Below are 17445 nucleotides of genomic sequence, written 5' to 3'. Positions count from 1 at the left end.
TGATTGGCTCGTTAAATGATTCTTAAATGGTTCTTAAATTCAATCTGATCCATTTTTCCGACGACAGGGTTAGGACAGGTAAGTCCTCCGGTAGGGCGCTGTTCTAGGAATACCGCATTTCGCGTTAAGATGACTCAGCCACCAAATGTCTTCGCACCGTGAGAAATTGGAGCACTCAGTCTTTTTTTTGCTTTTTAAAGTTTATTTTATGCATTTATAATTACAAACACTCCTACAAGAAAAATCTTCAGCACAGATTTCCGAGCTGTCGACAGTTGTCAGGTTTCATTCGGAAAGTCACGCAAAGGAACAAAGACGTGGTGAGAGACGTGACATGGAGATGTTACATGTGAGGGCTGCAGGAGAGCAATAGTTCCTGTGGGTTTGGCAAATTTTGAATGTGGAAGGGAGGTTCCCTTTCAGGGGTAAATGGAACAGAATGGCCAAATAACTTCTCTTTGTAAAGCAGCTCTGAGCTGAGAGCTACGCCTGATATAAGCAGACTCTGCAGCAGCTGATGGGTAGGGGGGTCATTCCTCTGTCACACAGCCCATGTTCTCGTCTCTATTTTCATTTGCCACCACCAAAGGGAAAGATATTTGTGCTTCAGATGACAATAATGTAAAATGCAGGGAAATGGCTGTCATGCACTCTGCTCTGCCACTCTTGTGATGAAGTGTACAGCTATGTCACGTGCGGTATATTGAATTTTATTTTTTATTAATACGATAGTGAAATATACATTTGAGATGTGCATGCATTCAGTAAATATGATAGTTATGGTTATTAAACGGAAAATAATCATGGATTAAACTTCAGATGCATCATCAAACCAAGGGGATGACTGCATACTTTCCATTCCTTAATATGATTTAGTTATGTGTCCATTTGTACAAAGAACTGCGTAGTCGTGGAAATGGTCAATATAATCTGGGTATCAGAGAAAATGATCTATGATGAACATGTGTAATCAGAGGACATGACTGATGGCAAACTGATCAGGCACCTCGTTCATTTCTGTCCAGTTTTGGCAGCTGCCATCGTATTGACTAAATCACAAGTGTGATCATACCCATTTCATGGAGGACAAAAGAGTTATTTGCTCCTTCATGCAACATATAGCAAAATATATTTCTGTTTTTAGTACAATTTGGAATTGTGGTATTTACAATGAATGACCCTATGGGATGAATTTTGTAAAATTTTAGGCTTAAAGGGTTAAAATGGATGTGTCTAGTGCCATTGTTTTGGCATAAAAGTCGCGCTTTCTCATCGCACTCTTAGAACCGTTTCAGTGCTTTAAATAAAACGCACTGGAGTCAAACAATTAAAGGACATTCTTACCGCATGTGTGACAATGCCGCCAAAAACCAAGAAATGTAGGATAATTCATTTATATTAAAGGACAGATGAACTTTGTTCAGCAGAATTGTTCTTCCCAAACCCGCATAAACACAAGTAGCTTATTGAAGTTTGAGCTGTGCGTGCATTGGGCTGCTTAATTCCTGTTAGGGAAAGTTTCAAGCGTGGCTTTGGGTCCTGGTTTTGCTTTTTAAAAAGTACATAATGAGTATATCACAGTAAGAGCAAATCCAACCGTACATGGTATTATATAATAAATACAATAAAATCTAGAATGATTACTGGAATTACTGCAAAACTCTACCTTTTTCCTATATTCTATAGTAAAGAAATACAAACAATTAAAAATGGGGAATAAAACTGTACTCTATAAACATATTAACGTGATATAAACTTCAGATCTCAAAATCAAATTCATCCTGACTTGGCACCATCTTGCCATGTTTGTTAACCGATAATCCTGTAGCTATTATCCAACAAGTATTACTCTCAACACTTAGGATCATTAGAGAAGTCCGAGTGTTCGTCATTTATTACAGCAATCGCAATGGACAATTTTATCTTCATAAATCCTCTCTGTAACGCACCAGGCAATTCCTCAAATCAAGTTTTCAACAGTGACAGGCATAAAGTGAGGTATAATTGTCACAAAACTGAATGTTCGAACGTACGTAAACGTCCGCGTCACTGTAAAATATCTGTGAGTCTGAACCGATTTCCTAGTATGAGTTTCTCGTGAGGCTTAGACTGGTTAGACTGGGCCCAGTTAACGCCACAGAAAGCCCCAGAAGAAGCCCCCCTCTGCAAACATTCACGTACGTATCTTACACCAACTATATTACCATTGCAAAATACAAATGTATACAATTACAGAAATTCTTTTAATAAATGTAAAACTGTCAAATGTAGTATATCAAACAAACCATTCCACTGTATGTTACTCTAATTAATGTAAACTATGTTCTGATAGAACGTGTTTTTTTTTTATTTTACAGTGTTTTACAGCAGCAATATCGTCGTACTTACATCCTATATCCTGTTTCCTTCTAGATGAAGGGGGTAAGACTTATACCACCAAAATGTGCAGTGAAGAATTATAGCACATCAAAATATTGCAGAGATAACAGGTGAAGCCACAACATAAAGACAAACATAATACTAAAATGGCACGATTTGTAAGCGATTCAGTGCCACTTGGTGGTTTTCAAACACAGTGGGGGAGAGAAAGAATTCCATGTAAATGTTCTTAAACTTCCCCTCAGGGCACTTTAGTAAACATTTTCCCCATTTGTACTGAATTCACTTGGCTTCGCGTCCCTTTTGGCTTCGGCATGTGTTCCCAGAATGAAGGACTCGCAGGCGGCAAACCCAAACCGAAAAGGAGCCGTTTCTCTGTAATAGCGGATCTCAGCGTGGCGTCATTTAAGTTTATGACAAGCCACTGGATATTATAATATGCATATTGTGATATGCAAAGTGAATCTCTCATTTAAAAATGGTAATACAGCATCGGTAGCAACAATGCTACAAAAACCTGCTTTGCAGAATTCCGATTCCAAACCACCCGGTTAAAACTACCAGATACTAACATACCGCTTTCCTACAGCCTCAGTCCTTGACACTGAGCTGTCCAAGACGAAGCCTGAGTTGGGGCTGCAGGAGAGCGGATCGGTAATGCCCTGTGTAGCATCCTCCGGGATCCACGTGAACGGCAACAGAAGAGCAGGTTACAGCATCAAAGGAATCACATACCTGAGCATACTGCTCAAAACTGAACCGAAGGGTTGGGGTTAAAGAATAAGACTATGCACAAAAAAAAAATGTATTCTTTGCGCTTGCAGTGGCCCTAATGATTATGGAGTTGTTTATGGGGGCTGGGGGGAGGGGGTGTCGTTATTTCATGATAGAGGTGGGAGCCGAAGGTTTTGGGGTTAGTGTTACAGCTGCCTACCCCATGCGCTACGATTATTTACGCTGTCCCTACAGCTTCCATGCCCTTGATTTCCTTCATCCCTGACTCCCTCATTCCTTCATTCTCGGTGTCTTGCGTGTGCAATTTTGACCCCCCCCACACACTGTCCATTCTCTGTTGGTCCTGAAAACAAATTCCCAGTAAAATGTTCCTCTCCCTCCCCATTCCCGAATCACATGGTTCTCCTCACCGTTGCAAGAGTGCACTGTTAAAGAGCATCTCACTGTTAAAAAAATGCTAACTAAAAGCCTAACAAATGCACTAATATCTTATATTACAGACCTATAACAATGGCTTATGAAGAACATAGTGTCTGACACGGGGTCTTGCGAGAGAAATAACATTATTTGCTTCAGTGAAAGTCTATAGCTGTATTAAACAAGCTGATTTTGACTAAGCACTACAAAAATAAAATAAAAAAAACATTTCTATTGGCATGGAGAACAACTAAAAAAAAAATCTCTTTTTTTAGCATATTGGTTGAACCAACACCAAATATTGTGTGTTTGGGTTCTGATTTCATGGGAGATGGATAACACTAGAACCATTTTCAATAGAGGAATGAAAGAATGTTCCCAGGCTCTCGGAAAAGCCTGATCCCTGAATGCAGCCTTATTCTTTGTGTCCCCCCCCCACAAAGAGAGGGCTCACCTGCCCCAGCACAGGGCACCCAGCCATAAATGTCTGTAGACCATGCACATCTAGAGCAAGCACGCCATCTCCCTGCATCTAGCAGCTTGTTAGTCTCAGACTGGGTCCATCAGGAAAGAGTTGTGGGAGATCAGGGGGGGTTAGTTGCTTGTTGAGCTGGGCCAGGGCACTCAGAGCTGAGTCTCGTCTTTGGTCTCCATCCCGAGCTCCTGCTTCATGCGCACGTTGGTCTTGGTTGAGGGTGGGGCCGACTCTTCAGGTACGTGTGCCAGCGGGTCCGGGCGGATCAGGTACCTGCGTCATGTTAAAGTAATGAAGGTCTCAGCCTCATTCCGTATGGAAGCCCGGCGCTAATGTGCTGGCCACTTACACAATGTCATTGAGCTCCAGCCTGGTGTCTGGTGAGGGGTTGATCAGGACATAGGACAACGTGTTCTGGTTGTCGTTCATCTCATCTGTAAGTGGGACACATTTGTCAAGGCGTGCCATGGATTAATGGCGACCAAAATGCTCAGAAAAACGTTCCTCTAAAGTGAACTAACACAACGTTAGGAATTAAGCAGTGAGATGTTGGAGAACCACCTATTACAAAATCTCAGGAGAACACTGGAATGTCATAAGTGATTAAAGGCAGTGTTGTTTTTTTTTATTGACAGATTGCTCTAAAGTAGCTTCGGTGACTCCACCACAGCTCAAAAGGCCCCCAGAATATATGGAGCTCATGGGAATTTTACTTACACAAAAGTGTTCTGAGGGCAGAGAGAACCAACCAGACTGTAGAGGAGGCGGGACTAACCAATCAGATGTCTTGTGTAAGTAAAACTCCCAAGAGGATAAATAAAGGTTCCTCAGAGCTGGGCTGTCTAGGAATAGATTAAGTGTGTCAAAATCGCAAATTTAGACTTTACAGAAGAATTCTTGGAATTTTTCAAAGTAACTAAAGTCAAGTGAATGGAGTTGAGGTCAGTTTTCTATAGCACATAAAGGTTCCTCATAGCTGGGTTTTATGAGCTAGAGGTCTGATATTTTGCGGAAATATTTTCGAAATGAATAAGGCTACGATTTTCATGGGAATCATCAGTGCAGGGAAATTTCCCAGAGTGCTGTGCCCTACTTGTGTAACTGTAAATAGGCAGTGCACCTAAAGAGATTCGTAGCTGAAACTTGCTGTAGGGACGTGTGTTAACTTCTCCAAACCCACCTGTGTGCGCCACTTACAGTGCCGGTGTGGGGGGTGGGAAGTGGTAAAAGAGAAAGAAGTTCTGGCTGTTACTTGACAGGGTGTTAGCCTGACACGAGGCACATGCGACTGGAAACCTTTCCATGCTGAAGCATGCAGGCCGTGTCCGGATCAGTCAAGTCCTGCCTGCATTCGGGGCTAGGAAGCCAAGTCGTCATGCAAACACAAGGGCACGCCTTTCAAACAATGGTGCGTCTCCTGGCATCCGCATCAGACACCTAGCATGAACGTCAGCTCAGATGCCAAATGAGCAGGCCGCCGGCTTTACTGGCACAGGTTAAGCATGCTCCCGGCACTCCATACAATTAAGATCATGATGCGAGATAGTTGTGTGGAAATGATTCATCAAGGCGTGTCTCTAGGCTCAGAAAGAATGTTCCTGGTACAAGGGTGGAGGGATGACTTCGGGGGGGGGCACCTGTGTTGTAACCTTGAGCAAAGGACTGAAAGTTAAAGGATCTGGCCAAATGATAACTAGAAGAGTATTAAAAGCTAAAGTCTTATTCCCTCAGCTGCCGACCTCGTAATCTTCCAACTCATTAGAGCCATGTCAAAATAACAAGTAGGGTACTCTGGGAACAAACAGACTAGTAGCAGTCTCAAAGTAAGAACATGATGCAAAACAGTATAAAATACAGAGTAGGTGTGTGTAGCACAGGGAATTCCCAATAGACACTAAAACCTATAACTCTGAAATGAAGTATAATGTTTTGGGGTATAATAGACATATTTAACGCTAAATTTGATAAGCAAATCACAACAGTGAAATACAAAGCTTATTCAGGGATTGTAGCATTCTGACATCTAGTGTGATGCACTAAATCCACCATGAATAACACATTCTGAGCTCTACAGAATAACAACATTCTTCCCTTAAAGGAGCTTGAGAGTCATTGACTGTGCTGCTTCTCATACCTGTTTGGGGCATATTGTTCTCCCTAATATCTGTATGGTGAAAATATATATATAAGAATTGGCCATTTGTACTCCTGTTTAAGGGACTGTTCCTCTGTTTCAATGAAAGTAATAATATGGAAGTAAGAGTTCAACTAAGAATTAAACATACAGGCTTTTTAAAGATATAGGCTTCTACCTCTTAATATATAGACTACAGGGTACAGAATGCAGGAAGTTATACTACAGATTTACAAGGGCTTAGAAAAAGGACTAGAAAATGAATGGAACAAGAGCATCCACACTTTCTACAGGATGCATAACACTGCATTCAAATGTCACTTATAAAGAGTTCCAACAACTAACATCTAACAGGCATGTAATAAAAGGTCAAATCAGACGCAGTGTGTATTCCAGTTTATACTCATGAATATTGTAGGAGATCAGACAACCGGGGGATATGGGATATGTCCTGTTTCTGCTTTTCATTGCTCTGAACTTGGAAGGGTGATGAAATAATAGACCAGGAATCCCCAACCCCAACTTTGGCAAACCCCACGGCTGAATAGACGGCGGTCCACCAGGGGCCGGGCTGGGAACCCCTCAGCTAGATCACAGACAAAAATGACAAGGCCAGCTGGATCGAGCATCCAATGTGTTTGTCATTTTGCTTCCCATCGTGGAATTCCAATGGAAAGCTGCCGGCGGACTCATCCGACCGATGCTACCTACGGAATACAGCTCCAGTACCGGTGGAAAATTACCTTGCAAATATCCTAGGTTTACCCGATTCATCACATCGCTTGCGGTTAAATTAGCTACATCCTCTGCGGACAGCAGAGAAAAAACAAAGGATAGACAAACAGGGGGAGAGGAAGAAAGAGAAAAGGCAAGTCAGGCAAGCAGCAGATTTCAGCAGTTTCAGCAAAAGGAACAGTGTGGAGCGGAGTCCCCCCAACCCGGTGCCCGGGGACCCCCAGACAGTCCATGTTTTTGCTCCTACCGGGATTTGGGAGGGAGCAAACTGCGGACCGTCTGAGGGTCCCCTGAGGAAAAAAATGGCAGAAAAACATTATAGATACTGGTTTAAAGTAGCAATGCCAGTTTCTGACAGGCTGCAGTCCAGCGTGTTTCAAAAGCACCTGGGTCATGATGAAGCTGATTGTTCTGTGCAGAACTACACCAATAAAGGTGGGGGATGCACTGGCAGTGTGCACCTCGGAATAGTACTGAACAAAGAAGGGTAACAATAGGGGTATCAGGGCTCCTAACAATACACATATCAACCAATATGTTCAGGAAAGCGTCATAAAAACGTTCCATGCAATGAAAGATATTGGGGTTAAATGTAGGCAATATGATTGCGCTGCTTCTAAAGACAATTCAAAAATTCTTTTAAAGTCAACACACAAATCTAGTTACCTGTTGCAAGAAATTAGTCTATGATCGCTAACCGGCAACACTACCCACCATCAATATGTACAGCAGGAAAAACAATCACAGCTTAACACGACTACGTTAGAACCAGTTGAAACACGAACGACTGCACAAAGAATAACAACATTATGAGACGTATCCCATCCAGGGTGTTCCCTAGTTTAGTGCCATGGTGCCTGAGATGGGCTCCAACCTAACCCTGACCAGTGTGGATGGTATGAAGATGACATCATGGGACAAGTTATGGGAAGTCACAGATAGGCAGACGTTGACAGCGAAACCCTGAACAAACAGGACCACTAAATGCTGGTGTATGGCACACTATGCTGTTGAAGCAGTGATTTCTTAGCAAGCTTGGGAGTGAAAAGGTTCCTTCCTCCTCCTACTGATTCATTAAAACATCCTGGAAGTACACAGTTGGTAGATGGCCAAAAGAGATCTCCTCAATATCTAAGCATTTCTGTTCAAAACAATTTAGCATCTGAATTTGGAATTCATGTAAATGAAAAGTATTAATGTTGTAAAGAGGGTTCAACTGTGCTTATTTTACAGGATTCATGCTAAAAAAGCATCTCCTCTTTGTCTCAATCAGCGTTTCCCAATCTGGTCCTCAGCAACCCACAGTGAGTCCATAGTTTTGCTCTCTCTCCTACCTCCTGGGAGGGGGAGCAAAAATGAGGACTGTCTGGCAGGGAGCTCAGAGGGAGCAAAAACATGGACAGACTGTGGGTCCCCAAGGATCAGATTGGGGAATAATGGCCTAAATCACGGTGACATCATAATGGCAAAAAAACATGCTTTGGTCGATGTCCCATTATCTTGCTCTGCTATTACGGGAAACGTGTGAGGCGTACAGAGGGCGCAGGGCGTCCGGTCCTGGCACGGTCCAGCCCGGCACGGTCCAGCTCACCGTATCCGTTGGTGGGCAGCCCCAGGTGCTTCATGCGGTTCTTGACCAGCTCAGAGAGCTCCTGCCGCTCGGAGCGCCGGTACAGGTTGAGCCGCTGCTGCGTGATGCGCTCGGCGCGGCTCCCCGGCTTGGGATTCCTGCGGCTCAGGCGCCGCGCCCACTGCATGCTCTTCTTCCGCAGCAGAGGGTGCTCTGACTGGTCGCTGCCCGTCGAGTTCCGGTGGGTGCCCTTCTCCTTCCAGGACTCGTGCCGCTCCTTGGCATCCTCACGCTCGTCCACGTTAATGGACACCTGCGAGCGGGAACAATCCCCACGACAGACCTGACTGCACATCCACAGAAGCCAGGAATAACTGTGACCTTCCTGGTTCAACAATTTGTTCATTTAAAGCAGGTGCAAGTCTTGAAGGACTTCCTGACCCTGGTCTCCCTGAAGGGCAGGGGCGATTCTAGGATTTTATTAAAGTGCGGGGTATAAGAGGGACCACCATTTATACAGAGGCACCAACCAATGAAATGTCTTGAAGCGGTGAGTGACAGGGGAGAGGGTACTCTGGGAGCCAATCAGCTTTCCGCTGGGTCCTGTTCCCTGTCCTTGTATACACCCCTGCTGAACGGAGACTGCTGCCATCAAACTGGCTCATACAGGAGGTGACAGGGAGCAGAGCTATGCTACATACAGCCGTCACCGGGGATTCTGAGCAGGTACGTTTATCACCATACATTTCAGAGGCGATATAAGAATTTCTGTCAAGCTTCTGGTGTGAATGTCCTTTGAAAATGTATGCACTTTTGAACTATTTCCTTGCAGGTAAACTCTGTCTGTATTGTTATGTACATGTCAACAGCTTGGAGTTCCTGGGGGATTGTATCAGCTGAGAATTAGGCAAATGCTTGGATTGGACACTATTATATGATTGGTGTTAATGAGCATCTTGTGGGTGAAGTCAGCCAATGAAGCTTGTAGTATTCACTACTATTGATTCAGAATGAGATCAGCCTGAGGCAGTGCATTATGGGAGCAGGTTAAACACAGATACACCGTGGCAGTTTTAGCCTTGGAGTCCCATCAATGAAAGGGTGAGGAGTGCAATGATAGTCGAGCGACTAGGGTTCAGCAGAAGTCAGGTATTTCATTTTCTTAAACAAGACAGGCAGCTGCTGCTTTGTATAATGACCAAGAGCCAAGATAATCTCCGTAGCAGTTTGTCATAAATAAATAAATGTGATCCACATTTGCTGAGGCACTGCTAAACCGCTTCAATCAAGAAGGAATAAGACGTCTGTTTGTGACCCCACAGATGTCCGGGAGTGAGATACAAGTCTTTTGGGGATAGCGGCTGAAAAACGAGCTCTTCCAATAATAACCTGTGAAATGTAGTAATCTTCTGCAGTGTAAATACAATCAGAAAGATGTTACAGCACACTTGCATTCAAGGCCCAGTGTTCAGGAGGTGATGAATGATGAAGGAAATTATTGGTGGAGGAGCCTCATGGTGTCGCTGAGGACTGCAGCACGTACCCGGGGCATCTGGAGTGATTCGGCATGACTGGGCACTGCCAGTGCAGTCCAGCTCCTCTTTAGCTAAGGCAACTTGAATCATCACCTTGTTCAATCAAACATCTACAAATGTGAGCAAAGTATATTGCTCTAGGGCAGTGTTCCCCAGTCCTCAGGGACCCACAGGCAGTCCATGCTTTTTGATGGGATGGAGCAGAAACCTGGCCCATCGGGCTCCCCCAGTGGACGGTCAACACACTGTAACGTTCAACAGCCAAACCTTGTGTGTTTGAGAAGTTTGAGAATCCCTGCTTTAAAATGAGGACCAGTGGCTATGTAATGGGGAACAGTGTCTATATAATGAGGAAAAGTAACTTTATAATGAGGAATAATAGCTTTATAATGAGGACCAGTAGTTGTATAATGAGAAACAGTAGCTCTGTAGCTGGGACTCAAAGGCCATCAGTCAATGACCCCTCTTAACGTCAGCAGAGACATGCAGCGGGTCAACTGAGTTCACAGGACACGCCATGATCAACCATGAAGCCCACATGGGATTTGATGGACTCGGAATTTGGTTTAAAGCTAATTAAGGTAAATAAATGAGCGAAACGACTAATATATTCTACTAAAAACGTTGACTAACTCATCTACTATTCACCTCAGAATGAGGTCTTGCTATGACTATTCATCAGAAGAACTTGATTACCATCCAGCAAGGTGAAAAAATGCATTTTGAGACTTTAATTGCACTGCGTTGGACTCATCGCTGCAGCTGTTTTAAGCACGTGTCTGAGGAGCTGGATGGCTGACCTGCTGAGTGAATTCTTCCTCTCCACCTTACCTCTGAGGAGAATATGTGCGACTCAGTCCGATAAATCCCGATGGGGATCTCCGCGCTGGAGGAGCAAAGCTTCTGAAACAGCCGCCCGTAAGTCCGGATCCAGAGTTCCTCTTCTGAAATTTTCATCTAGATAACATCAGAGCAAATCCGTAATTGAATGCGTCATACATTTTGCATGCATGTGTGTATGTAATGATGTGCATATCATGGTTTCATACATGTTGGTACCGAAGACTCTACTTACAGCACACAGGTATCCTGAGCCAGGTGTGGTGTCCAGGCCTAACAGCAGCCGTGCAATTGGGATCATGTAGTCCTTCACAAAGGACTGTTGGCCAATAGAAAGAAACCAACCGTTAATTCCACCGCCTTCCATTGACATTGCTTGGGAATAAATGTAATGATTTAAACATACGACCAGACAGATGCAGTTTGCTTATTTCTGTGTAATACATAAATCAAGCTCTAGAGGGCACTGTTGATCTTCATATAAAATGTGAGGGGAGAAAAATAATTTAATTTTGGGCGTGATTGCATGATGAAATTAATTATCTTCACAGAGAGGTGATGCCAGAGTGATTCAGCTGACAGACCACAGAGTTTGATCTTTGCAGTGTTAATAAGGAAGGACTTACAGGCAGCTTGATGGCTTTTCATGCTCTCCTAAAGCTCTTGTACAGATCTACAGCATAGATCAGTTTCCATTTGACTAATTAATTTTAAACGTAGCGCACTAATGTATTAAATGAAGAACAGGACTGTGTGACAGAGAAATCTGGGGGTGTAATAATTTTCCAGAACAGAATTTTTTCTGTTGTTATAGTAAGTAAAAGTGGGTTACAGGAGAAGTAACTTTTTCACAGACATTTTGTAACTATAAGTAGAGAAAAAGGTTTTATCCAATAGGAGTGTGTGGCCTCGTTTGCTGGTGGAATGTGTGGCTTTCAGCCCTTAACCTGGCTGAACGGTCTATTTACCAAATCAGGGGATCTGATTGCTGGTTTAGCATTTTCAAGAAAAGTAAGATTTATACAGCACTGGATTTGATGACTGTTGCAGAACCTGAACGTCGTAAGGTAAACCCTGCAAACAGACTGCACTTCAGTGGCCCCGGAGCTGGGTGGTAATTCATCTCCGCATTAACCCTCATTACTCTGCGCTTTGGGTCCAGAGCTGAGCAGAAGCTGCTCACGGGCCTGGCAGAGGTCACCTGGTAGAGCAGCGTGTCGAGCATGCTGATGCTGAACACCCGGCCTGCAGCGAACGGCAGGCGGAACATGAAGGCCAGGTTCGAGCCCTTGTCACGCTCTTTCTATAGGGAAACGAGAGAAGGAGAACAGGATTGCGCTGAGGGGACTCCCCAGTCTGGAGTGCAGAATGAGGCTTGATTAGTCCGGCTCCTCTCACCTTCTCCAGCCTGGATAGGGCCAGGGAGTAGCAGTCCTTGGCACGGAACTGCATGAAGCGCATATTGGAGGGGTGCGTGAGCTCAGTGATGATGCTGAGGCTGGGGAACAGTCTGCAGAGGACAGAAAGCGACAAAGGAAGACGCATGAAAAGGCCATTTTGCTAATGAGACGCTACCTATTAAGAATTTGTCTTGGAACGTTCTTGTTTAAACAAATGGTTGGTTACAATGTCGTACATGTGATTGAGACTGATGTCACTGCCAGGCCCATAACGCCCAATCACTTCAGGGATAGTTTGACCCTGCATTTAATTGTATGTTGCTTTGGATAAAAGTATTACTAAGTACAGTCATTGTAATAAATGAGTCCTTTGAAGATGCTACAATAACATTCAACCAAAGCAGAGCACAGTGTAGCCTGGACACTGAAATATCTCCACTTGCCCTGACCATCAGCCATCTTTGGTCTATCCTTCGCATAAACTGTAGCATTTCTGCATTAAGGTCTTTTTCTGTCTAATCTATTCACTTTTTCAGCTGCTACATCATGAAGGGGAAAAAAATGCAAAAATGTACGGGAAGATAATTTTGTTTTTGTTGCCTTTCGTCATGCCTGATGGCTCCGTGGCTGCTGAGCCCAGCCTAGACCTGCAAATCGCGTGAATCATCTGTGCTGCACGCTCCGAACGCTCCACTAGGCCGTGGGAGAAACCTGCCTGCGTGTAGGCGGAGCCTGGGGGGTGCAGGGGCGGGCAGGGGGGGCTGCTTTCACCTGAACATGGTCTGAACGTTGACGATGGTCTTGGCATCCGCCATGTAGTCCTCCTCGGCACTCATGGTGCTCTCCTTGTCCACCACCACCAGGTTGTCAGCGTAGATGATGCCACATTGGAGCAGGTTGTCCAGGCTGGGGGGTGGGGGAGGTAACAACAAGTTAGGAGGATGCTGAGCTTTTAATTAAGGTTGAAGGTCCCACAGCCATGATTGTGTAGTACAGAGGCACAGGTGGATGGGTAAGGATATGATCACAAAGTGTCTATATCAGTGTTTGCCACCCCGGCCCCCGGGACCCCCAGACAGTCCACATTTTCGCTCCTTCCCACATCCTGGTAGCCAATTTCACATGTAATTGTGAAAACGTTGACTTTCCTCATGGTTCAGACTTCAAACTGGAAATGGAAAATTATTGGGACCCTCAGGATATAATGGGTGGGAAAATTGAACGAGACACAAAATAGACGTACTATTTTTCCAAAAGCAAACAAAAGAGACCTGGGAGGCTGATCGCTCCTTCTAGCTTCTGTCACACATGCTATCAATTCCCCTAAAACACCTAAAGGTCCCGACATCACAGAGGAACAGAAGCACGAGTCATTCAGTACTACACATGTAGCCAGGTAGGTTCTCATGTTATAACGTACTTGTCAATGGTTCCCGCCATGAAGTAAACCATTGGAAAACAGCAGATGGCTTCCAGGAAGTGATTATCTGGCCTACAAGAGAGAGAAAGAAATGAGTTAATTGCTGAACATTATGTCACATTCTTGTGCCACTGAAGTTATATCTCGCCATTATATACCTTTTCTTGATTTTAATTCAACTAGTAGGATCATTTTATGGAACACTGCTGTGATGTTTAATGTGTACAAAAGTCACTGAGACCTTCAGCATAAGCAACCTTCAGACGATAAGAGCATCAGTAGTAAGCATGCCATTAATCTCCCGCTTATCTTGGACAGGGGCATTGGGAGCCCCAGAGCCCCTCTAAGACAGCATGGGGCATAAGGGATGGGACGCAAACATACCACAGGCATTTTAAGGATACAAATCAGCTTGACTACACACCTTTGGCCTCAACAGGAAACTGCAGTACCTGGAGGAATCCCGGCGAGAGCAAAATGCCAACTCCCTATACACTGATCAAAAGTGGGAAACAAAGTGGCAGTGCCTCTCATAAAGGGCCAGTGCTGCCCACCTAGTGACAGTGCAGCCCACAAAGTAACAGTGCAGCCCACCTAGTGACAGTGCAGCCCACCTAGTGACAGTGCTGCCCACCAAGTGACAGTGCTGCCCACCTAGTGACAGTGCAGCCCACCTAGTGACAGTGCAGCCCACCAAGTGACAGTGCCACCTACAGAAACGTTCATCACAGCTGATCACTTATCCCCATTGTCACATCAATTATATACAGTAGCTTATATTTGCCCATTCATACTCGCACTGCATGTCAATAGAAAATTCAGTCACCACGCATAATTATCAAGGCTGTCATGAGGCGCATTTTCAAATTGTGGGGCAACTTTTAAAAGTGACAGAATGCTGTCCTTCCTCCAGAGGTGAAAATATATTACAAATACTTTACTGAACACAATCCAAAGATAAGATTATCTAGCTTGTTTTGAATTTGGCCATACTACAGCATATTCTACTGAATCATGCTGTATACTGTATATTTACAGTAAGTGTTTTAATATACTGTGTCTCCATTAGGTTTATAATTAGGACCCTGTTAAACATGTACAGACGGCCACCTGCGCAGATGTGCAGGTACGCCTCAAATGAAGCTGCGTCGTGTCCACTTTGGATGCTCGACATGATTGGCTGTTTGGCACGGCCACCTGCTCGGCCAAGCACAGCAGAACCGGTGTTGATTCAAGGACTCTCCACCCAGACGGCTGTCGGCTGCAGGAACCCGACACATTACCGGCGGCAGCCTCGACATTGCGGCGGATTTAAGCCCCCCTGTTCTTCCCACCGGAAAACCCTGATTATAGCCTGTAGCCGCGATCAATCCAGTGGATGACACAGCTGTGACTCAGTCGGTGGTCTGAGGCAGGTGGGTCGCTTGGGAAACGTACTTTTACTCAGACACCCTGTCAAGCTCAAAATAGATTCCTCTTTTCCGATAAGTGCAACAGGCTTCAAATGCCTTTTGCAGCTACCTTAAAACATGGCAGCATGCCCAAAACAAATAGACAATTTTTTTTTGTGTATTCAGTGTGTTCAGTGTTTATTATTTACCAGTCTATGCACGAACGTGGAATATAAAGCAGAGTACAGAACGTTCAGTGTTAATTATAAAAATGCTTCAACAAGGACAAAGGACAGTGATTTAAAGAAACAACGACAGCACTGAAAATCCTTCACTTTTCTGAAGCAGTGTTTGCCAGCTGTTATTGACGAGAGTCGGAGAAATAGGCTGTAATGTTCAATGGTGATGTAAGGGATGAGTGAAAAAGGAAGAGAAAAGCCCATCTGCTTTATTGCCTTGTAAAATCCATGAAGAGACCAACCAATAAAGCATATTTCTTGCTACTGCACTGTGATCCAGAACTACATGGTTAATTTGCTTCACCATTCGCTCAACTGTGCTGCAGGTCTACATTTCTTTGGAAGCAGTTCAGACGAGATAAATCTATAGCAAGCTAAGCTAAGCTAAGCTAACGGCTATATCCCAAACTGTGGGTTTTAAACCACTCTGACTGGTCTGCCTGCTTCAGTGAGAGTCTCTTGTGTGTGAGGGGGAAGAGAATCATCCTACAGACCCTGGTAGAAATGTGGTTAAAGAAACGTAAGGTTGCTAGTTCACATCCCAAGCAGCCATCCTGCAGTTGCTCCCTTCAGCAACATAAATAAGCATAAATAGCTGCACCAGGAGTTACAGTTAAACCCAAAAATGATACTTTTCGTTAGTTGAGTCAAACTCAGCACCTCTTCTAAACCCCATCTTAACGCAAGGATTCCTCCATTAGTGTGGAAAGCTTCTCCAGCTACACAGCACAGATTCTGTCTCTCTGTTCAGTGTCACTTGCAACAAAACGGCCACGTAGCACTGCCAAAGGGAAGGGCTTTGACCTCACACCATAGTGGCACATTTCCCCAGTCTTTGCTTGCCATGGCTCCCCCAGCTATTGCTGTCAAATGATGATGAAATCCGGCTCCAAGCTGAAAAGGGCACGTAATTACAGACGCTCTCTCTCTTCCTGAGACATTAGTAACGGTCACTCACAGAGTTGCACACTCTGGGAAGTGCCCGAGCACTTTTTAATAGTGCACAGGAGCACCACAAAACGAAATAAACACATAAACGAATCATGCGAAGCGCAAGGAAAGGTAGCGCTCATCGTGCTCAGCCCAGAAATGGAGCCTTGCACAAACACCCTCGTGTGAAACTGAATCAGAGCACTTTTTCACACAGGTTATTGGCAGTGAGGGGAGGAGCTACACGAAATCACTGACGAGTGACCAAATGGATGTAACGAGTTACACGGTGATGCCGATTGCTTAATTACAGCTCTATACAGCAGCTTCTAGCATGGAGCCATGGAACTTACGGGTTGTCCAGGAGCAGCACGATGGGGTTCAGCTCCTTCCTGGGCCGGTAGTAAGCGCGGAGGGGGACAATGAAGTTGTACAGTCCATTCCCTGCTGTCTCGGCAGACACGATGATCAGCTTGTTCTTAAAGCCGTAGGCTTTGGCATCTTCAAAACTGTTGTGCTTGCAGCCCTGGGTGCGTAACAAAAAGACGGGAAAGATCAAGACAGCAGTCAGTCTCGCGACACAGAAATGACATCATCCTGTCACGTCCTGCGCCGTCATTGGCCAGTTTTTTATAACTGGATTCGCACGAGCCAAATGATTTCTTGCCTGTGTAGTAAGGAGCCCCTGTGAGTCGGAATTACCAAGCAAGAATGCAGTAGATAATATGACACACAAGTATCGTAGCCAATCAAAAGAGAAGTCAGTCAATGTAGCAGAGCCAATCAAAAGAAAGGAAGTGAGTCAATGTGGCAGAGTCAATCAAAAGAGAAGAGAGTCAATGTGGCAGCACCAATCAAAAGAGAATAAGTGAGTCAATCGGCTCTGCTGCATTGACTCGCTTCCTTTCTCTTGATTGGCTCAGCTACATCAAAAGAGAAGTCAGTCAATGTAGCAGATCCAATCAAAAGAGAAGAAGCAAAAATCACTCCAGAAAATGGTACCACCTCCCTTACCTTGTCCAACCTAAGGCAGCAGAACGGGGCTTTGCACAGCAGCAGGTGGCACAAGGTGGGGGAACTCCCAATGTAGGGGGAATTGGGGGGGTACCCTTTCACATACCTGAGGAAAAGAAAGGGAGAAAAGTAATGCGGGGAATGAGGGTGCAGTTACTCTGTTATAACATCACAAAGCTTCACAACAGCGCTGCACTGGCTGTGAGCCTGGAAGATGAATGGATAAGGAAA

At 44.6% G+C, this 17445-nt stretch overlaps 1 protein-coding gene across 3 annotated transcripts in view; it reads right to left on the bottom strand.

Moving 5' to 3' along the window:
- Nucleotides 1–1864: 1864 nt before the first annotated feature.
- The window catches only part of kcnt1a (potassium sodium-activated channel subfamily T member 1a), a 72471-nt gene continuing 56890 nt past the window's right edge, over nucleotides 1865–17445 (bottom strand). The window contains exons 21-33 of one of the 3 annotated variants that reach the window (XM_049019713.1): nucleotides 17215–17320; nucleotides 16554–16726; nucleotides 13641–13712; nucleotides 12992–13126; nucleotides 12219–12330; nucleotides 12022–12123; nucleotides 11056–11139; nucleotides 10812–10937; nucleotides 8467–8758; nucleotides 6884–6946; nucleotides 5187–5198; nucleotides 4356–4440; nucleotides 1865–4279 (exon numbers count right to left, since the gene is read on the bottom strand). In XM_049019713.1, coding sequence (XP_048875670.1) covers nucleotides 4156–4279; nucleotides 4356–4440; nucleotides 5187–5198; nucleotides 6884–6946; nucleotides 8467–8758; nucleotides 10812–10937; nucleotides 11056–11139; nucleotides 12022–12123; nucleotides 12219–12330; nucleotides 12992–13126; nucleotides 13641–13712; nucleotides 16554–16726; nucleotides 17215–17320 — 1486 coding nt within the window. In that variant the 3' untranslated portion in view covers nucleotides 1865–4155. The remainder of the gene's footprint in view (nucleotides 4280–4355; nucleotides 4441–5186; nucleotides 5199–6883; nucleotides 6947–8466; nucleotides 8759–10811; nucleotides 10938–11055; nucleotides 11140–12021; nucleotides 12124–12218; nucleotides 12331–12991; nucleotides 13127–13640; nucleotides 13713–16553; nucleotides 16727–17214; nucleotides 17321–17445) is intronic. The other 2 variants (XM_049019710.1, XM_049019711.1) reach the window with 2 other exon arrangements.

The sequence above is a fragment of the Brienomyrus brachyistius genome, chromosome 7 (genome assembly GCF_023856365.1).
Source record: "Brienomyrus brachyistius isolate T26 chromosome 7, BBRACH_0.4, whole genome shotgun sequence".
Classification (NCBI taxonomy): Eukaryota; Metazoa; Chordata; class Actinopteri; order Osteoglossiformes; family Mormyridae; genus Brienomyrus; species Brienomyrus brachyistius.
The sequence above is the reverse complement of the archived record's forward strand: the minus strand, read 5'-3'. Positions and strand labels throughout refer to the sequence as shown.